Source organism: Aethalodelphis obliquidens, unplaced genomic scaffold, assembly GCF_003676395.1.
Source record: "Aethalodelphis obliquidens isolate GAN/ISIS:26980383/991018 unplaced genomic scaffold, ASM367639v1 scaffold45, whole genome shotgun sequence".
NCBI lineage: Eukaryota > Metazoa > Chordata > Mammalia > Artiodactyla > Delphinidae > Aethalodelphis > Aethalodelphis obliquidens.
The window spans coordinates 15710230-15732547 of record NW_020837989.1 but is presented as its reverse complement, the minus strand read 5'-3'; the positions used below and the strand labels follow the sequence as shown (position 1 = coordinate 15732547).

The 22318-nt window shown below is 51.5% G+C and overlaps 1 protein-coding gene across 4 annotated transcripts; it reads right to left on the bottom strand.

Moving 5' to 3' along the window:
- Positions 1-1920: 1920 nt before the first annotated feature.
- Positions 1921-16143, bottom strand: SPRY4 (sprouty RTK signaling antagonist 4). Of its 4 annotated transcripts, XM_027081752.1 has the most exons (3): positions 15959-16143; positions 12836-12900; positions 1921-6501 (listed from the first exon to the last, which is right to left on the bottom strand). In XM_027081752.1, the coding sequence occupies exon 3, from the start codon at positions 6452-6454 to the stop codon at positions 5555-5557; it is 900 nt and encodes a 299-aa protein (XP_026937553.1). In that variant the 5' UTR covers positions 6455-6501; positions 12836-12900; positions 15959-16143; the 3' UTR covers positions 1921-5554. The 4 variants fall into 4 exon arrangements, with proteins under 4 accessions (XP_026937553.1, XP_026937552.1, XP_026937554.1 ...); XM_027081751.1 differs by lacking the exon at positions 15959-16143 and having other exon boundaries at positions 12836-15928; XM_027081753.1 differs by lacking the exons at positions 12836-12900; positions 15959-16143 and adding an exon at positions 6719-10229.
- Between the last annotated feature and the right edge of the window lie 6175 nt (positions 16144-22318).

Sequence of the window (22318 nt, the reverse complement as noted above, 5' to 3'; positions counted from 1 at the left end):
TCCGATGAATAAACTTAAGACTCTTAAAAATGTCCTCTCAGCTTTCATCTGGCACACACCTCCATCACGGAGCTGTCTGCCGGGGTGCATTCGATGAGCTCACAAACCAACTTTGGGAAGTTGAGCTCATTTCAAGGTGCGGATTCAGCAGGGCGCAGGGGCCAGCTGGGGAGCTGCAGGAGGGGCTGGGGGCCTCCTGGCCTGATGACAAAGTTGCCCAAGGGGTTCTGGTTGTCTGCCGTCAGAGTTGGGACCTCCCCACAGCTTGCCGCCACTCTTCTGTCGAATGTGCGTCAGGCTTGTTGTGCCCTCGTAGGAGGTGTGTGGTTATGGGTGTGGAGAGGGTTGAAATTCTTCTTCTTCCCTCTTTTTTTTTTTTCCAAATTCTATCACTGGGTAGTCTTTTTATTCCATCCTGTGCTTCTTCCCCAAATTAGGCTGCTAAACCTTCAACTTTCCATTTTCCCGTCTACCCTTCAACCATGTAACTAGCAGGCATGTAACACCTTCTCTGACCCTCAATTTCTGCATCTCTAAGAGGTAACTAACAATGGTTTTCGGCCGAGTGTGTTCAGTGCCTGGCAAAAAGGAACCATTCACTACATGCTAAGCCACCTAAGTCATTTCATAACTGGGAACAAAGAGGAACAGGGCCGGTCAAAGACAGACAGTGGAGGCACATGTGGAACTTTTTCTCTGGAGGCTGTATTTTAAAAAACAAGCTCCCATTTGTTTAGCTCCCATTTCCTCCAGAGTATTTGGGCGAGTCTAAGCAATAGAAAAAAAGTAAAACCAGGGGCAGGCCTGACCCATGTCCCCACCTATCAGGACACCCAAGACTTAAAGCCTGGTACAGTATCTGGGACTGAGCCAACGAAAAAAAAAACCACCTCCAAGTGTCAGTTACTTAGCTTGTCAGTGAAGGGAGACGCCATCATGCAGGAGTGGGACAGGCCACAAGGTCGGGCCAAGGAGCAGACAAGACCACAACGAGCAAGGACATCTTTTGTGCCTTCTTGGATGGTGACCAGGGAATCCTTGGAACGCAATGTGTTTGGAGATCTCGATGAGGACCCCGAGGCTTTCACAACGACTTGGAAGACACCATAACCGGTGACCCCAGAGAAAACCAGAGCTGGACCCAGGGCTCCTGATCTCACCTCTCCCTCCAGCCCCTTCCCCCCACCATTGCTGGCTGTCGGACCCCACTTACTGGTAACAGAAAAATGTCTATTTCTCAATTCCTCTTTCAGCAAACAAGAGGTATGTGTTCACATAAAAGTCAAACGTTCCTTGTGATTGGCATATGAATCGAAAGCAGATCATCTGAGAAGTGGCTGCGTGGTGGGGAGATAGAGGGATAGATAGACGGAAGGTGCACTGGAAAGGCAGAGGCAAGTCATCTAATAGATACAAGTCTTTAGAGGTCAGAGGGGACGGGTTTGTGCAATATGCACCAATCTAGTGAAAATAAGGAAGATGCCAAGGGCTTTTGTGTTTGCCTTCCATAAGCCTGTAGGTGTAGGTACGTGAAAATCTGCTCGGGGGCGCCAAGGCTAAAAGGAGTTGCAGAATTTTTGTCAACTGGGCAGGTCAGATGAACCTCTCCCACTTCCCAGTTTTGCTGTCCATCTGTTATCAATGCACCCTCGTGTAGGGGAGGGCTTGCCGGAGGACTTAGCACCTGGCAGCATTCAGCTTCATAAGAGAGTGAAGCTTTCCTCCACCGACTCTCAGGTCATCCTAGAGGAAGGACAAGGGCCAGGAGCCCTCTCCCTCTGCCTCTTTGTCTGCCAGAGCTTGGCTAACTCTCTTCCATTTGTTCTTTGACAAACGTGCCACCTTGCTGGGTGAAGATGTTGGGAGTGTGAACACACAGACACACAGACAAACGGCAGTCCCGTGTATATTTAACAATATATATTTATATATATTTTCTAGATCAGTACATTCAGTTTTTAACTTGCTTTTTCTTCACAAACAGAAGAACTCTTACAATAGTAGACTTTCTAAAATAAATACTATTAAAATAGAGCTTCAAAATAAATATTCTATACAAAGGAAACCTTCTGTGGTAACTTTTGATGTGGGGTGAGAAGGGGTTACAGTGAAGAGGGAAAATGTGCCAGGGTGGGACCCTTGAACAGCTTTTCTGTTTGTAACATGAAACCAAACCGTGGGGCAGTGAGAAGAGAAAGCAGGATAAGACACCACACAGTTACCCACAGCAAAACATGGCAGCGCAAGATTTGTCGTCACCTGTCACAGTAAGCAGAGGGCATGAAAATGCTTACCGAAGGCATGAACCAGAAGGTCAGTGAAGCTTGCGGGATGCCCTGGTGACTTGCGCCGTGTCAAGTTGTGCTGCCTACACCCCACCGGACATCCCCTGGGGCAGCACAGAGACCGTGAAGGTGACGGGATGTGGATGCTGGTCCCAGCCCACACTTTCCACATTTGGACTCCATAATCTAACTGGGCCTCGCTCGATGCCCAACAGGGACGCACGCAGACTCCAGAACACGTAAAGAACCGGGCGCATCACGTGATGGTCTTCCATCTCGATCAGCTGTGAAGGGCCCGTATCAATAGCAGGGACTGGTCTTGACTCCTCCCAGCCAGGGACCTTCAGAAGCCTTGGTTGTACCCCGTCTACCTGCGAGGGCTGGGCTCTCCTAGACCCAGTTCCCAGGGTGCCGGCTGGGGTGTTGGGCCTTCACAAACCCACCCTTGAGGGGAAGCAGCCTCGGCCCCTTAGGACAAGCATCCTGGACCCAGGTTTGTGGATCCCACCCCCGGTTCCAGGCAGAACCACCAGCCACCCCGGTTGAACAGAAGTGGGAAGCAGCTGGCACTCTTCAAAAAAAGGTCAACACGAGGCATAATCCAGCCAAGCAGGCCACTGGTGACAGGACACGCAACCAGCCAGAAGCAGCCACAGAAATGGGTCGTGTTACTGAGAGCTTGGTCCCTCAGTGGCCCTTGACTGGCCCCCGGGGGCCACGGGCAAGCCGGTTTTATTTTTTCTTTTTGCCAAGGAAAACATGCTGAGGGATAGCTATGCAACAAAGCTGGGTGAACCGAAGCTGAGCACACAGGACAGAGTTCTGCAGACGTCCATCTAGCAGGCTAGATGCAAACCAAAAAGAACAAGCCAAAACAGGGGAAAGGGAAAAGAGAAAGCCAAAACCCAGAAAAATCCATGTTTATAACTATATACACAAAAAGTCAGGGTTCAGGAGGCTGTTTGCCAGGTAACAGGGTCTATGTAGATAGAGACGGTGGGGTAGGGGTATATGTGTGTATGTGTGTATGTGTGTGTGTGTGTGTGTGTGTGTGTGTGTGTGTGTGTGTGCGCGCGCACACAGCTTATGTAAGTCAATTCTCCACAGAATGTGCGTGTAGAACTCCAAAGATCACCAAAGTGCAACTTGCCACTGGGTCAAGTTTCCCATGGAGACATTTGAGGGAGGGGCTTTGGGAAAAGTTCTGAGGTCTCACCAAGCGAGGACGTGTGCCCTCTTTTTTGGGGTAACCTCTGCACACCTGTTCTGAGAAAACATCTCCAGTCCCTTCAGTACACATCTGATACATTCAATTAGGATATGTGGTTGGCTGAATGTGTTTCTTCTACCATCCCCTCTGATTTGTGCGAGAACATCCACACATCCATCACGACTGTGGCAAAGGGAGCTACAGGAATCAGCCTTAGGAAACGCAGATGCAGTATTTCATATTTGCCTTTTACAAGCCAGCATATGTTATATAAATAAAGCCTAAAATAATAAGACCCTCCCCTCCTTTCCACCAGTCAATAAATACCTACGGTTACAATTAACTTATTCTAAATCATAAGATGTTACTACTAGTCTTCAAGAAGGAAAAAAAAAAAAAAAAAAGTCCTTGAGAAGCACTGGGTGCATGACCATCGCAGCTACCTGCCTCCTTGCCTCCTTCCTGGAGGCTGTTCTGTTCCTACAGAACAAACTGGAAATGCCACAAACGCTGTGCCTAGTGCACTTCCGATATCACCTGGGGTAGCTTTTCTGACCCAGGCTACTTCCTCTCATGGGGGGAAAGAGAGGGAGGCACAAAATACCACACTAAGCGAAAACCCCGCACGATAGCTAGGGAGGAAGGACTGGACACACTACAGCTTTTGCATGCAACAAGTACCTACCCACCGGACGAGCTGCACTTTCTGTCCTTTAGCACCTTGAGAGAAAGAGTTGCTACGTCTTTGGGGGCTGTTGGGAGGGGCTCATTGTAGCCACGCACAGAAGCAGGGCTCAATCCCAAGAAGCCCCTGGAGAATCTTTCCCCCACCCGCATTCTTCTGACCCCCCCGCCAGGGCTTCCTAACACTAAAATAGACTCTTTTTTCATCATCTGTCTATTTACATTAAAGATACAGACACTGTACACAAAAGGCTATGACAGCAAGCAGCAGAATCAAGAGAGAAGAAACCTACACCCAGCTCGCCTCAACTCTCACTCTGCCAATGGGAGGTGCCGCCTCTCTTCTTTGCTGTTAAAATCCTCTTCTTGGTGGGGAGGGGGATGGTGTTCCTTGAGGTTGCTCGCCCCCCAGATTTTGAAATCAGCCCTTCCTGGGGGTGGCCCAAAAGGAAGCAAGTGTTTTACTGTTATTTCTTAAAACACCGTTAGCATCTGGTTTAATGCTTCTATAAAAACATAATGACTGGATCCAGAGACCACAGCCTCAGACTCATTGGCAAAATGCTATTTGGTCTCGAATTTGCCGCCCTGGCCTTCTCTACCCATAAAGTTTCTGGAAAAGATCTGGGTAGAGAGAACTTGGGACACGTAGCGGGCGGGTGAGTCTGTGACCCAGTAAGAGCCGAAGGACGGTGTTATGAGTGGAACACCCCCAAGAGTTAGTGAGGAAGCTGGAAGGGAGAAAAGGTACTGTGCAGTGGTTCCTAGATCCATCCGTGGCTCCGGGCAGAGCGAGGAACGAGGGGGCTCCCAAGTATATACAACAGGGATCGCCAGGGTCTACACCTTCCCCAAGATGTCGGGGCAAACCAGGGTAGAGGCTGGGAGAAGAAGGTATAGACGGTAAAACTCCAAGGGTCTTCTTCCAAGGTCCCCTGGCCGCTCAGTTACCGATTCCTCCCAGGCAGCCAGAGAGAATGCAAAAGAGCGGGGAGAGAGGGAGGGAGGAGGAGGGCTGGGAAGGCATTCAAGCAGCTGCAACTTCCGGATATGTGTCCACATCTGTGTTCCATCTTCTGAAAAAGAAAAATCGCCCCCAAACCACACCACGCCCCTGCCACTATCTGTTTCACACAAGTTCCAGGACCCTGAAAAAAAAAAAAAAAACCCCAAAGTGCTTCTTCATCCTTTTGGGGAAGAGAAGGATGGGCGATTGTGGTCTCTGTTTCTTCAGAAGCTGGGGGTAGGGAGTGGGCAGACTGGCAGGGTCAGCCTGAGGATGCTAAAACCTCTGGCCTCACTGTGGTGGTCCCCTCTCAGGTGTGAGAAGGGAACCAAGTTTCCAGGGGGAAGCGCCGGGACTTGACCCCAGGTGTCAGAAAGGCTTGTCGGGTCTGCTGGCCTTGGCGTCCCCAGCGGCTGCCTTGCAGATGACGCTGTTCGTGTGCTTGCAGCGGCATCCGGGGCGGCGCAGGCGGTCATAGCCGCGCTGGGCCAGCTTCACGCAGCCGGTGGCGGGCAGGTAGCAGAGCAGGCAGGGCAGCACCAGGGAGAGGGCGCCCATGAAGGACCAGCGGGCGCAGCAGTTTGAGCGCGAGCAGGAGCAGGGGTGGTCGGCGCAGGAGCCCTCATCGTCCTCGTTGGTGCAGTGGTAGAAGACGCCCTGCACCAGGCACATGCAGGTGCTATAGTTGACCAGCGTCTGGGCGGAGCACAGGCACTCCTGGTTGCAGACCCAGCAGGAGGGCAACGTCCGGGGGGACGCACACTCCTTGCACTTACACTTCCCGCAGGCCTCGCACAGCAAGAAGTGCTTGTCCAGCTCTGGGGGGACGGCCGGGCCCTTGAGGTCCAGTGGCTTGCAGTGGATGGCCTTGGGCTGGATGCGCACGGCCCTCGGGGAGGCCTGGTCAGCCACGGGCGGGGGGGCCATGTGGTCTAAGAGGCGCTGGTCAGAAGACGTACTGCTGCTGCTGCTCACAGAGCTGGGGCGCCCGCTGAAGGAGATCCAGTGGTGGGTGATGTCCTGGTCACAGCGGGCAGGTGTCAGGGCCAGCTCTGGGGCTGCACCCCGGGTCCGCTTGGGGCCGGTGGGGGGTGCCAGGCCAGGATTGTCGATGTAGTCGTTCTCCACGTGGCTGGTCTTCATCTGGTCGATGGGGAGAATGGTGAGGGGGTGCTGGAGCCGGCCGTGGGCCATACGGCTGTCCAGAAGGGGCTGGACCATGACTGAGCTGGGAGTCAAGGGGACGCTCTGTGGGATCGGGGGCTCCATGGGGCCAGAGGTCCTGGGCTGTGTAGAGAAGCAGGCTTCTAGGGGCCCTGGAGTCGGGGGCGGAAGAGAGAATGGATTCCAGACATCAGTATGTGGCCTGTTAACACCCCCCACCACCCCCACCCCCGTCAGGTCCTTGGGAGCCCAAATGAAATGGGAACTGGAATTCCTCTGGTGGACTCTCCAGCATTATGGCTTAGATGATTAACAATGACAGCAACAACAACAATAGTAAGTGGCAGAAATAACTTATTTAGTACTTACTATGTGCCAGGGACTCTTCTAAGCACCATATTTATTACGTCATTGACTCTTCACAATAAACCTAAAATGTAACTACTATTATTATCCCTTTTCTAGTTACAGGAAACTAATGTTCAAAGTAACGTGTCCACAGTCACACAAAACCATCAGGAGCAGAACTAGGGCTCAAAGCTGTGCCGTCCGAGTTCATTCTTATAACCCCCATGAAACATGCTCCTGATTTAAGACAGATACAGCTTAGCAGTTATAAACACAGGCTCTGGAATCAGATCCAAGTTCAAATTCTCACCTCTGCCTAGCAGCGTTGCTGTGAATGAGGTTCTTGAACCTCTATGCCTTAGTATTTTCATCTGTAAAATGGGTTCTTGTGAGGACTAAATGAGAAAATGCATATCTAGGACCTAGCATTTTGCCTGACACACAGCACATACTCTAATTTATCACCATCCCAGAGAGCAACAGTTTAGATTTCCTGAGCACTAATAAGCACGAGTATTAAGTACCAAGCGATGTGCTGCATGCTGAGGATGTGGGGACCATGACAGACAGTCCCTGTATGCTCCCATGTCGTTTATCAGCTGGATAAACAAAAGCCTTTATTTCAGATAATCACAAGAGAAGGAAGAGCTGTATCTGATGCCTGCACATCCAGGATATTAACTTATTACCACTACTTCTGAGAGCAGCAACATCTAGTGGCTAATAACGCCTGGGTAGGTGCACCTCTGACAACTTGGATGGGAAATCCTCCCGAGGGGCACTCACATCACCCATTGCCAAGTGCTGAGCTGAATATTCAGCCTAAATGCTATTTACTAGAATAGCTAAGCCAACCCTGGATCAGTTTCTAATTTCACCGAGAGAGTGCAATTTTAAGTTGGAATCCGGCCAGAGATTCAACTGCAGTGCCTGACACGGAACCCCAGGAAGTCACTTAAATCAAAGAGCGGAAACGGCTTGGTTCAAATTTAGAAAGTGCACATTGTTTTCTATTAAAGTGCCATTTCCTCGCCTGCTGACCTTTACATTCAGAATTCGGCTGGAGATCAATTTAAAGAAATAGCAACAGAGGCCAAGACCCCTGCCCAAGGGGGCACGATTTGGAATCCCAGAGAAAGATTAGACTCTGGGAAGATTCCACCGGGCTTGGGAGTGGGGGACACAACAGATAGCCAGGGTTCGGATAAAAGGGAAAGATAACCACCTTTGGCGGGGGGGGAAGACCATTGGATTAACGTGCTACGGGATGGGGTTTCGGTAAATGCTTTTTCAAGACGCTAATGATGTTCTGATTTGGAGAGCTGACCCTGTACCTCCGTTACTAGGTTCACCTTGCCTCAAAGGTGATGCTTAAGAAGGGGATGTGGATAGGTTTCCACTTCCAGTTCTAACCCTGTATCCCTCCAGACTTGGGACACACAGCTGGTCATCCCAGTATTCCAATCACAGGAGAATGACACCTGCCCCGAGTGACACATCCATACTTATCAATGTCTCTATAGTAAAGAATGAAGAGAGAAAAAAAAGGCATTCAGGGCAACTCTGTATTATACTTCCCCTGCTTGGAAACAACAGTTTGATCAGAAATGGTTAAATTGGGGAAGGGCCTCTTTAGATGCTTTCCAGCCTGTCTGAAATAAAGAGCTAGGTCTAGATGCGAAGTTCATGAAGTGGATGAAAGGGAGCTTACCCACAAGGTTCTCATCTGTATACTGCAAGGAAAAAAGCATTAAGTCTTTTCTGCAAGGTTCATTGCTCAGTCAACTGATACTTCCCCTTCGCAAAGCCATGAACTATGGGCTCATGAACAAGGGCTTTGCTCCCACAGTCCTATCTACTTAAGAGAGATTTCTGTGCATAGTTTCTCCCAACTCAGAGGATGTCTGCCTAGAGGTAGCCTGCCTCCTGCCTCTGTGTTCCCTCCACATGTCAGGAGAGCATCGTCTTCAAAGAAGAGACTTCCCCGTGGCAGAGTTAGACTTAAGTGTCTGGCAGGTCTGCCACCAAGAAACAGTCATCTGCCAAGGCAGCCTGCTTTGGGGATCCCGGGGTCAGGGCTGGATGCGGGGGGATGTTAGTTAAGCATTCAGAGAGAGGAGTTTTTCCAAGGATCAAGTTGGCCATGGGGCAGAACTTCAGGGGATGCTACCTCAGCCCACTTTATTCTTTGCAGGCAATCCAAAGCCTTGCTTCTAGAATAAGTGGGTTTGGGGTCAAGAGAAGGTTAGGAGCCACGGGTCCCAGACCTTTGCCTGGAGGAAAAGGTGTGACTAGGCAGAAGAATGGAAAATGCTGACAGAGGCACAGGAGACGACTCTGGCGCCAGCCAAGAGGTGCCTCAGCCAGAACCCCCCAAGCAGGACAAAGACAACGCGATTCCCTCATTCCAGAAGCTCAGGGTCCTGCCAACAGAATGTCGGTGGTGGTGTGAAGGTTGTATTGCCCCATGTAGTTGGGCTTTTTGCCTCTTAGGACTAGGATTGGGACTGGCCATGCTGTGGGTACTCCCCCTCCCCTATACAGTCTATCCACTCTCCTTCCCCTGGTTCTATTCCTGGGGTTCTATAAGAACGGGCACACTTTCTATGGAGGAAATAAAAGGCATGGGCAGTGCTTGGGGATTTTAATAGGCCCTGGAATCACAAGGCAGATTCATGGAAAAAGTCCCATGGAAAAGTCCCACCAGGAAGCCAGGGTGGGCGCAGCGCCTGCAGGCGATGGGGATATTGGCATTAGCAGGCTCCCATCACTCTCCAGAGGCAGCTGTCAACATCTGGGCCTGCACTCAGGGCCAGACATGGGGGTGGGAGCTCAGTCCACGATGACTCAGCTCTCTTGGGACACGCTGCATCCAAGATGGCTCCAGCAGGCATATTCTAAAATGCATCTTCCCTATCACGACCCTGACGGAAGATGCCTTCCGGCCACCAGGGGCTCAGAGCTGTACCACTCCAACCTTCTCAGGCTTCACGGCCTCACCTCCCAATTAGCCGGGACCCTCCACAGGAGGGTGGAATTCATTTGGCTGACAAGAAAAACAACCTCCCGATAGCCTGTTTGATAACCCCTCAACACAGCTAGACGGTGTCTCAAACCCCGCCCCCCCAAGTCCGCTTAGAAGATTGATCCCTGCTCACTGGGACACACCCACCCTCCAGTCTGAGCAACGCTGCCGAACTTAAGTGCAGTTTAATATGTCCTCTGCTTCCCCGGCAAGGAAGGAAGAGATTTATAATACAAATAGGAGAGAGGAGGCTTTGCCTCATTTAGGCTGGGAGACTGATGGCCAATTTGGAAGACTGTGGACAGAGAAACAAAGCCAGCAGTCCACTTAGCCAGAGACGCACCTCTATCGAATTTTCGATGGCAGCCTTATGGATTAGCACGAGGAAGGGAAACTTTTACCTCCGTTCCAACCTTCTAATAATAATAATTAATAATTAGGGGAGGGCTTCCCTGGTGGCGCAGTGGTTGAGAGTCCGCCTGCCGATGCAGGGGACATGGGTTCGTGCCCCAGTCCGGGAAGATCCCACGTGCCGTGGAGCGGCTGGGCCCGTGAGCCATGGCCGCTGAGCCTGCGCGTCCAGAGCCTGTGCTCCGCAACGGGAGAGACAGCAACAGTGAGAGGCCCGAGTACCGCAAAAAAAAAAAAAAAAAAAAAATAGGGGAGCAGCAAGCATTTATGAAACATTTCTTGGTGTCAAGCTCAGTGCTAAATCCTCAATGATTTTCTCCTTCAATCCTCACCATCCCCTTGGAGGATAATACCCATTTTGCAGAGGAAGAACAAAGGGTCATAGAGCAGGCAAGTGGTCGGGGCAGGATTCGAATCCAGGCAGCAGAGGCTCCAGAGGCTGCAACTTCAGCCCTGAGACCCTGACTTGCAATAACTCCTGGGTATTCATGGAAGGGCACAGAAGCACCCTTCTCTCTTATAGCCATGAACTCCGCCAGTCTCCCAGGTCTGCCACCAGCCCTCAGGGAACCTCATTGGGCCATCTTCGGGTTCTTACCCAACCAGTCTGGAAATGAAGCCAGACAGGGCTGACATCAGACTGGCCCCCAGTTAGGGGAATTTTCAGTGTGGAAAGCAGAGGCTGGGGGGTTGAAATCTGTCATTAAAGGAAGGGTCAGAGCGCAAGACATCTTCACTTCCATTTTCTTTGGCATCCCTTGTGTCACCTCACACACCCCCATTTTTCTAACAGTTTTCATTTTCATTTTTCTTAAGGTTGAATGGGCCTCATTTGTAGGATCTCACCACAAAGCAGTCCCTAAAAGGAAAGCCTAGAGTGGGCGGGAATCCCGTCTCCTCCCACCTATAAAGTTGAACTTAAGGGTCCCTAGGGCACGTTCATGGATGCGGCTTCCTGGTCCAGGTCTGTGGGGAAGGGAAGGAGGAGCTAGGGCAAAAGGAAGGCAGAAGAAGAGAATCCTAGGATACTGAATCAGCAGGATATCGAAAAGCCCAGAGCACACTGTCCTGTATTTGCGGCTTCGTCTGTGAGCCTGACATTGCATGTGTACCTGTGGGGAGGGGCTGAGCATCAAGGCGGCAGACAGCTCAATGCAGGCTGGCTGGAAAGAATCAAGAGGCATGTTAAATGTCTGTTCCACCCATCCACCCCTTCCCCTGGACTTATCCCAGGGAGAGGAGTTGGGAAATATTAGGAAAACCTGACAGCTGTACTTTGAAAACTACAGGTCAGCTAATGCCAAATGGCAAGGGGCTCTGAATGAAAGGGTAGTTTCTGCACTGGCCCATTCAGTCCCAGCAGGTGCCTTCAGGGAAGGCTGTTCAAGCCTTTAACAGTTCAGAGAAAAAGGTCTCAAGGCTTCACGAGAGCCCGCCCACCACTATCTACCACTCTCGCTTGGGTTCTTTGGGACAACACTCCAGTTTAGTTCATTAAGCTCCAACTAAATAATGACTTATTGCTTCAAAAAGACTTTTTAAAGGGGGGGAAGGGGGATGAGGGAAGCCAGGGACTTGCCTTCCCTACACCCCACTGAGGGAGACAATCTCTGCTGCAAGTAAAGCATTTAGGCAGCTGGATTTGCCTGAGAAACCTTGTTCCTCCCTGCCACCCACCACTAGCACTAAGGAGCTGACCTCTGGCCACAACCTGTCAGAGATCACAAAAGCAGCTGCTTTTCCTCACGTTGTCCCATCCCCAGTTATCAGTTCCCAACCCTTTTCTCTTCTTTTTCCACAACCAGCTGAGCTCCAAAGCCCCGGTGCTAGGGTGAGTGGGAGAGGTCTTGCTGTACTTGGCTCTGGGCTATTCTAACCGGCTACAGATTCTGGCTTCGATGTATTCCCCTCTGAATTGTTGTCTGCTCAGATCCCCTTAAAGAGGGATTAGAAGTCAAGAGTGAGAAAAGAATGGGGCTAGAAGTCTGTTAACTACTGGTACAGTTGGGGAATCACTGGCCCACATGGAAGTTTGGGATGGGGCACCAGAAATCTAAACCCCAGAGGAGGACCCCCCGTCTCACTGACACCAAGATCATTTTATTTGTCCACTAAGAATTGGACTTACAATAATAGACGTTAGCTTACTCCTGGGATGGGGCAGGAAATGACTCCTCCTTCCCCCCAACCAGAAAGAGACAAGGGAAACCACTTTTCTGCAAATGGCCACCTGCCCCAGAAGGGCCCCTTCCCTCCTCCGTGAGATCCAGCACATCTGTGCTCCCTCCCCGGTGCCCTTGCTTCCTCCACCGACTGTCCTTGGAAAGAACAATCATGATCACAGCTGAACGGTGGAGCCTCTTAAACCCAGCCACATGTCCCGGATACATCCCCAGCCTTGTCAGCTGTCCGGATCTGCAGGGTGGCCCCAGGCCCCCTCGAGAGCTAAGCATCCTTCGCCTCTTACATCACACAGCACCCCACATCTCCTGTGGAGGAAGGGGCTCCCTTACAACCAAGCCCTCCTTACTAGGCACCCAGTAGTAACAAGGGGCACAGCCCCAGCCCTACACACTTGCTAGCTGCTCAGCTGGCCCTGGCCCCTCGGGAGGAGTTTCTTCTCCCCGCTCTGCAGATGGGGAGACTAAGGGCCAAGCTTAGCACATTTCCTAGCCCCTCATCTGCTTTGACCCAGCCCCTACCTTGGTCTGGAAGAGGTAATACAGTCTTCGGTTATGTTGCCCTTCATCACCTTCTTCCTTTGGCTCTTTTGAGAGAGTAAAAATATATTCCAATGAGTCATTGCTTTCCCCTCTGTCAGGTAGATCCAAGTTGACCGTGAGATGGAACCTTCTCCACTCTTGCCATGTCGACATCCTAAATCCAAAATTTTTTATTCTATCCCTAGATCCAGAGGCTTTCCTCACAAGGGAACTTCCACCTCAGTAGGGCTCAGATGACAGACAACTCTGGATGCAGAACCACATTGAAAGCCGTAACTTTCTAAGAACACTGACCTTCTTCTCTGAAGAGAAGGGGCTCCTCTCTAATAAGCCTCCCGGTACCATCACCCGGGCCCTACCCAAGAGGACAGACCGGGGAAAGAAAAATACTCGTGGGGGCCGGAAGATGTCACATGAAGGGACTAATAGCATTAGACATTGGAACAGAATCCCACACAAAGGATTTATACTTTGGTGATACCAAAGTATTAAACCCCAGAGCAACACACCTCAGGGACATTTCTGGAGGTGTTAATGGGTGTTTTTTCCTCCCTTAGTTTTAAAATCACTGACTTTCAAATTCTGCACTGAAAGGCTGCCTTCATTTGTTTTTCAAGTCAGCCAAACCTCTGGGCAGAGGCAATGTCAGGTTTACCAGAGTGGGGGGGTGGAGTTCCAAAGAGCCCATCTCTCCACCTATTCTGGAAGGATGAAAACAAAAATGACATCTGTGAGCTCCAAATGCCCCCAGCCTCTGCCCTGCTTTAACCGGGAATCATACTATTCCATGTGATCAGTCTCTGCCCACTTCACCCTACCAAAGCTTTAAGGAGATGTTGCCATTTCAGAGAGTAATTTGGTAAAGGTCATGGGAATGAGCAGGAGAGCACTTACTCTAGAGTTCAGAATCTACGAAGGAAGATAACCAAGAGACATCTTTAAAGTCTTCCTCATCAAGCTGACCAACATTTGTCCATCAAGGAGATTTTAGAAATCTGCCACCAAAATGCCCCCTACCCAGTATTGGCCACGCAGCTCAGTTGGTCAGGATGTGCACTGCTCATATTAGAATTCGTCTGGAGCCTTCTGGCAAGTGAGGACCCTCCCAAGGGCTAGGAAAGACAGAAAATTTGATTTCACACTGGACACATCTACAACTTCTTTCCCACCCTTCTGCCGAAAGAGAGAGAAGGAGACAGAGAAAAGAGAGAGGGAGAAAGAGAGCGCTGGGGGCGGGGGGGTGGGGAGAGAGAGAGAGGTAGGTGTGGGGGGCATTGTCAATGGCTGCCCTCCCTTTCCTAGTCCTCCCCACACCCACACACTAAGGGAAAAACTGAAACTTTCAGATGTTTATGCTCCATTAGTATGAAGATCCGGCGGAACGCTAAACATTGTGAAATCACCAGTGCAATATTGGGTAGGGCCTCAGGCCAGACAGTGCTTATTAAGAGATTGATAAACCCACATTTCCTAAACGCTCTGGGCCTTCACCTGCCAGCTTTGTATCCCCCAAGAGGCTCAGAGAGACTGGAGAGTCTTGGTCAGCTAACCAGACAGAGATGCACTTGCTCTCACCCCTCCCCAAACTGGAGAGAATCATGCCACTGGTTTGGAAGCAGGAAAGAGGGGGTTCACACTGGGTCTGGGCGCCCCACCGAACCCACAACCTTCCTTTCATCGCGAATCATGCTGGGGTTGGGGTGGGGGAAGTGGTCTCTGAGCCTTGATGAGCCAGAAGGCAGCCTTCTGCCCTCATCCAGGCCTGGCAATATGGATACCCATCCAGCAGCCGGTACAAGAGGCAGCCAGCAGCTCTTCCCTCTGCCCACCATCCAGCCCCTCCAGCCCAGTTCGCTTCTCCCGTCCATCGCTCAGCCCATCAAGCCATGCAACCATTTTCCGCCTCTCCTGCCTCCTCTGCCCACAACCCCCAGCCCCCAATCAAAGAAAATTGAGAAACCGTCTTCTTGCACAAGAGCAGCTACTGTCTAAATGCTTTTTGATCGTCTGTATGAAGGGGAAACTGGGCAAAGCCCTGGTCCCAGTGATGGAGCCAAGCTCCAGCTGTCCTGGCTGACCAAATTTGCCCTTACCCCCCTTCATTGCCCCCATAGGCTTGGCGATTCAGAATTTTCAGAACGTACCGTCTCTATCCTTCTCTCTTCTCGGTGATGTCAAGCCTGGTACCACCAAGAAGGAAGGAGAGAAAGCGGGAGCCTTATCTCTCCTACGCACGCAGCCTCTTCCTCCCGCTCCCACACGCCCGGCGTTATGGAAACGCACCTTCAGCCCCTACCACAGCCCCAGCGCGGCCCGGGGGCCCCGGGACCTGGCACAGCTCGGTGCCCGGAGATAGGGAGGCACGAGGAGGCCGAGGAGCCTCGGGCCCTGCAGAGGCCGGGGAAGAAAAACGCAACTGCAAGGCAGCTGCACAGCATAAAATGCGGCAGCAGAGCAAAGGTCAGACGGCAAGGAACCGCCTCGCCAAAGAGAGAGAGAGAGCAGAAATGCCCAGTCCCGGCCAGCCCCGCTCTGACCATCGAGGGGGAGGCAGAAGGGAAGAAAACCCAGTCCCTCACGGCTCCGAAGGGGAAAGAAAAACCTACGTCGAGCATAGGCCGCTGCGGCGGGCTGGGGAGATCTACGGCAGAGCTGGCACCGTGGGCAGCGAGCCCGGGGTGGGCGAGCCGCCCAGGGCGAGGGCGCCCGCCGGACCCAAGAGGTGGCTCCTGACGGAGCCTAGAGCCGCCTGTTACAGCGCCCGAGGCCGGTGGTGGCAGGGGGAAAAAGGCCAGGCCAGAAGCAAACTCCCGGGACACGCACGGAGCTTCCGAGTCGTGGAGAGTGGGGAAGCTGTGCTTGGCAGTGCCCGGGGGTCGGGAACGCCGGTGCCAAGCTGTGAACACCCCCGGCGCCTTGCCGGCCCACCCGAGGGCGTCAGGGAGCTGCGGCGCACCGCAGCGGCTCCAGGAGACGCAGGGAGAGGGAAGGAACACTGAGGCGCGCCTAGAAATAGCGCACCATTTGCCCCAGCCTGAGGGGGAGTCGCGTCGCGACTCAGAGAGGGGCAGCTTCACATCCCGAAGCCGGTCGGGGACTTACTTTGAGGAGCCACAGAGTCACAAGCATTGCTCCACCTCTGTGTGAATTCCCGAACCCAAGTGGGTCTGACGCCGCTGTCCTCACAGACGCCGGCCGGAGGAACCGGCACTGCTCCCTGCGCTGCTCAGCGCCAGCACCGCGCTGTCAGCCCCTCTCGCTGCCTCCGCGGCGATGTTGCAACCACTGCCTGGGAAAATGGCTTTTTTATGAATGGGAGGGAAGGGAGCTCCTGTGCGCACGCGCGCAGTTCGCGATTCTATGAATGGGTGGGCACAAGAGACCCCGCGCGCGCATGCGCCGCGCTCCTTTTTTTATGAATGGGGGGCCGGAAAAGAACTTAACCCGTGATTGCTGGGGCTGGCTCTCGCTCCTCCAGGGGCCGTCGTTCTTTTACAAAGAGGGGTGGAGGTTGTTGTTGCCTTTTTTTTTTTTTTTTTTCCTTTATGAATGGAGGGCGGCGGCGACTGCTGCAGCTGGCTCAGCTGCGCGGGCTGTACCCCCTCCCAGCCTGCGAGAGGAGGTAAAGGCCACCTTCACGCCACTGCGGGCCTGGGCTGGAACCGTCAGTGTTGCTGGGGGGCGGGGGGGCACTGCGGCCTCAGGATCCTGGGCTGAGAGCTGGGTGGGGGAGGACACACCTAGATCTAGGGATTTCTACCCGCCGCAGGCAGTCGGGAGGGCGGGGGAACGGGAAGACCCCTGCTGAGGGCCTTCTCTTTCTCTAGACTAGGGGCGTCGGGGGGCGAGGGGTCTTGAAGCTGCGTTTACCAAAAATTAAGAAAATGTCAAACGTCCATGTCAAAGAAGGGCGGAGTGGGGATTGCTGAGTGAATCTGGTTCCTGACGCTGAGTCTCCCTTGAGTAAGCGCAGACCACCCCTCCCCCCATTTCTTGGGTGTGGACAGCGACTGGGCCGAGGCCTCTTCCGGCTCTAGTACCCCCCAGGGTGATACTGGCTACTCAGCTAGAGACCTGGCTCTCGCCTGGCAGCGCCCCCTTCCCCCCCACTCCAGGGTAATGTCCGCAGTGCTCCGGCGTCCGCCCGCCCTCAGCTGCCCTGGCTAGTGCTCCCCTCTCCGTGCGTTTCCCAGCCCTCACGGGACGCGGGCCTGAGGACCCTGTGTCCTCCGAAGGCCACAGCCCTTTGCTGCTGTAGGCGCCTCTCCCCAGCCACCCCTACTTGCGCCCCTCCGGGGAAGCGGGAGCGGCCGAGAATTGGCCAGGTGGATGGGTGGAGCCGTCCGCGCCGAGGATGCTGCCGGGGTGGCCACGGGATTAAATAACAACAGAGCTCTTGAGCCGCAGAGGAAATGGAAATGGCCGGGATCTTTTCTTTGCAGTTAATGATGGGGCGGCGGGGGCGGGGGGAGCGCATCAACCCTGGGCTGTGAAAAGAAAAGCCCCCGCCATTAGGCCTGACTCTGGGAAGGCGGGGAGCCCTCGCAGCAGGCCCAGCTCCGCCCAGGAACGAAGGAGGCTGTAGCCTCCGGGGAGTCCGGAGTAGGGGGTGGCTTTGATGCGGGGATAAGAGCTGGGCCAGGGTCTGAATCCCCTGTAAGGTTTGTCTTGATGGTGTTTTCGCTTCACGGGGAGGTTGTGAGGCAGGTTTTTTCTTCCTACGCCACCATAGATCTGTGCTTGGCTGTTGTCAAGGGAGCCGATGAAAGGCTTCCAGCCCAGGCCAGAGGTCTGGCCTTGGGCTGGATCTGGGGCTGGGGCTGGTGCTGGCGCTCTGGAGACAGGCAGAGGGAGAGACATTTTGCAAACCCAGACCAGAACCCAAGGTCACCAAGTCCAGGCTAAAATGGCTTCTCGCTACCCAAACGCACCTTTGCAGTGTGATTTCCTTACTCAGCTCCTGGGGGCAGAGCAGGCTCTCCCCCTACGAAAGCTCAGTCTTCCTTTCAGGGCCAAGACCTTACTTAATGCCAAGAGAAAAACTCTTTACTAGGACAATAGAGTATTTTACAGTTGTTCAGGTCTTCCCTTTACAGGCATCCAAGCTCAATATCATTATTCCTATTTGTCAGATGTAGAAATTGAGGCCAAGGGTCCTGCACCTGATAAATGAAAGATCTAATAAATGGTGGTGCTGATTTTCTAGATCTTTGCAACCCGGATCTTTCTACTTTGCTACCACCCCATCTTCATATCACAAGCCTAAAAACTTGTTTCTTGCAAGTCACTTCAGCATGTTAAACAAGGAAAGTTGGAGCAGTGATTTTCCAGCCAGTGGTTGCTCATGGGCCTTGCTGGAACAAGTAAAAGGATGGGAATAAGGAAATCCTTTCTAAACTATGGAAGAAAATCAAGATGAGGTAGGGGGTGGCTGTCCTGTGTCCTTAATTAGAGGAATTAGCCAAGAGACAGTGTTCCTTCCATTCCTGGTCTGTTCTCAGCTTTCCTGAAGGAGAAGTGAGGAGACCCCAGCTCTGGTGGGGCTCCATGAAGGAGCCCCCCATCCTGAGCTGGGAGGAGTCTCTGATGCCTGAGCAGACTGTGACTCGGTGTCTGGGAGGGCACTGGGGACCATATTCCACTCTTCCTTGGAACCTAAAGAGAGGAGAGGTTTGGGGGTAACTGTTATGAGAAATCCATCCATCCAGTCAGTCATTCATATATTCTGCCCTGGGGCCTGCCCTGACTCTGAGGCCTTGGTGGTGAGAGACAGACAGCCCTCCCTGCCCTAGTGAAGCTCACAATTTGGGGGGAAGACAGACTATGCAATTTGAGTCTATGATAAGTGCTAGGAGGGAGATGGAAGCAGGATCTGAGGGTATGGGGAGAGCTGCGAAGGACCTGATTTTAATTTGGGCACCAGGGGGTCTCTTTCTGACAGGGGGCTGTGGTTATGAGTTGAGACTTGGAGACTGGGAAGACGTGACCTGAAGGAGGATGAGGGGACAGGTTGGGAAGCGTCTGCATGAGGAAAGGCTGATGTGAAGGTGCCTGTGGGGAGGCATCTCTGTGGCCGACACCCTCTGGTTGTTTGTGTTTTAATCCTGTCTGCAGCCCAGGGGCCAGAGGTTGGGGGAGAGGGGACAGAGTGAAAGATGGTGGGGAATGCAAAGCATTTGTGCCTTCACAGTTTAACGGTACCACCTTCATTCTTTGGATTGAGTGGCTGGTAGGCCTGTGCTGGATTTTTTTTTTTTTTTTCCTACTTCCTGTGACTTTGTTCATTCCAAAGCTGCCCTGTCTCTTCCCCAGGTATAACTCTTCTGCTGGAGGCGGACCCTAACAGCCCTGCATTCCCGCCCGTGCTAATTATAGTCGTTTCACCCTATCACCGTCTTCACCCCTACCAGATCGTGTACAGGGGAGTCCAGTGGCTTCGGTTCTGGGCTTTGCCCTCTTATCAAGCTGGGAGCTGAGTGCAGTGGGAGTGAGGAGAGGCAGGAATTCTAATTCAGTGGCAGACATTTACGGAGCATTTACTGTGTGCCATTCCTGTGCTCGGCCTGTTTTCATATGTCATGTAGCTTTAAAAAGCTGTGCTCTGGGTCTTATCTTCCCTCCTTTTCAGATAAGAAGTCACAGGCTCTGTTTTCATTATTTACTAATTCCACAAAACATTATTATACACCTCCTATGCATCAGGCACGGTGCCAGGTATTGGGTTTACAGTGATAGATGCTATTTTTGTCCATATAGAGCTTACAGTCAGTGGTGACACCATGGTGTCACGTATAATCTTCATCAGCACCCTCATTTATTTCTGTATTCAATTGACCTTTCTCACCCTTCTATCAAATAGGAAGCACTGAAACCAAGCCCCCCCAGTACAAGTAAATGACCTGCCCCTACCTATAAGGAAACTCTGGAACTGCTACTGTTTATATAGTCAGGAGGGGAGAGAGAGATGTTAAACAAATAATGATTTATTTGTTTCCAAGAATGATTTAATTACAGTTAACATCAGTGGTGCATTAGAGAGTACAGGAGAGCAAAGGAGGGGCCACAGCCTGGGGGCCCTGGAGAAGTTTCCCTGCATTTCGCATCTGCAGAATGCAGACTCAGCCAGGCAAAGGGGTGGCAGAAGGAACCTTGGGGAGTGCTAGTGCAAGCGAAGATAGCCAGGGCGATGTGTCACCCCCGAGGTTAGAACTCTGTTCTGGCAGTAGCCCCTAGGCTTTCTGGCTTTCAGCTTTGGAGCCTGGAGGACTTGAAAGACAGATGTACAAACACTGACCGCAGACTGCTGGGGTTCAATCTCACCTTTACAAGCTCCACAGCCTTGGACAAGTTACCCAAACTGAATGTGCCTCAGTTTCCTCCTCTGTCATATGAAAACTAATAGTAGTACTTAGCAAAAAGGTCTGAGTGGACCTTGAATAGAATAATGCACATTAAAGCCCTTGGAACAGCGTCTAGGTGCTGAATACACGTTTCGATGATTATTCAACATACCCAGCCATTTTGATGAATGGGAATAAGTTAGAATTTTAAGAGAAGCCTATTTATCTGTGCGCGTCAAAACTTCAGAAAGTGGAAAACACTCTCAAATGCAAACAAAGTTTTCTTTATCAAGAAACAGTTCAAACAGTCATACTGTGCTGTCATTGAGGCTTTAACTAGTACAGTTTTTGCAGGATAAAAGTTATATTTTTAACGGTGTGACTGGGTATCTTAAATAGTTCACCAAAGAGTTGATTTTAGATGCTTGGATTTCAGTGGTAGCAGATAGTTTGATATAAAGCTGGGAATGATGATTCTCTTGTATCAGTCTTGGGAGGGGCGGTTGTTAAACACTTGGTGACTTTACATAATTCTTAATCTCTTCAGATCTCTATTGTAAAAAGGGCGATAGTCATAGTATCTGCTTCAGGGGATTATCATGAGCCCTAAAGGGCAAGATATTTTTCAAGTGATCTAGCTGAGAGCCAAGTGCACAGCGAGTTTTGAGGTTCCTCTAATTGCTCTGTGTAATAGGGAAATTTTGAGGATTTTAGTTTGGTTACAATAATACAGGTCACTAGCTTCCTCTTCCCCCATTCTTCCTCCAAGACCCTTGGTTTTCACACTTTGCTGAACAGGGCCGTGGAAGGTTATGCAAAAGAAGCTTTCCTGAAGACCTCACATAGTCCAGAGTGGTTTCCTCATAGGTGTGACTATAAAGTCAGATTTGCATTGTTTCAGTTTTGGCTACTGAATCAAGGTTTTTATGAAGGTATTTAAGTGGCACAGTTCAAATTTGCACTAGTTCACATCAAATGAAGCACACTGCTCATTTCAGATGTGGGAGCTAAATCCAGAGCAACCACTGAGAGCAGTAGGAAGAGAAGAAGGAGAAAAAAATAAAAGATCAAGAGGAGCTCTTTTGGTCCTTGCTTGCAAATCACAGAAATTCCCTGGTAATCTTGAAAACTCAGCTGATGCAGTGATTGGTGAGCTATGACTTTGGGAGTGGACATATTTAGACTTTGCCCAAAGAACTGCCACTTAATTGCTGATGGATCTCAGGTGAGTTACTGATCCTTTAGACTCTCGATATTATATATTTAATGGGCATGATAATTCTACTCCATAGGGTGGTTCAGTAAATACCTCATAAGTGTCTGTGTCCTTCGTACAGCAGAATGGGGACCCTGAGAGAAGCACAGGGATAAGGAAGGGATATGTGGACTCTGGAGGGGTCAGCAATTTTCTGGAGGCTGAACTTGGCTTTCACGTTCCATGAGAGGGATGGGGGGTTGCGTGCTTCTTTCTGACTTGACTTGTGATTTGGGCCACCCTTTCTCCCCTGGCCTCCATTCATGCCATTTCATTTGGTCAGTCATTCATTGGCTGATTTCATTCAGCCAATATTTAAGCAGCTTCTAGGTACTAGGCACCATCCCAGGCCGTGAGGGTACAACAGTGAACAAGTTATAGGAATCTCCTGCTCTCATATACCTCTCATTAGTCCAATGAGGGAAGCAAATAATAAAAAGTAAACACCCAAATAATAACATAAATTCAGATGTCGGTCAAATCCATGAAGGGGATAATAAAGGGATGTGACAGTGATTGGGAGGTCAGGAAGAGCCTCTCTAGGAAGTCTGAAGGCTGAGGAATGGGAACCTTGCAAGTGTTTAGGAAGGAGGCCACAGTGAGTGCAAAGAGCAGGGCAGGTGTGACCTGGTGTGTTCCAGGACCACTGACACCTTGGGCCTGAGGTGGAGAGGCTCATCTCTGCTCGAGGACATTCAGGCCTCCTCCAGCTGACTTGCACTACACCAGGGCTGGCTGGACTCCAGACTCCGGGGTACACGACCACGTGCACCAGCCTCAGGCCCTGGGGAAGAATTTACTACCATCCTGGGCCTGTTTACCACCTGCCAAAGAACACTTGGAAGGCACAGGCTCTTTCTCATAACT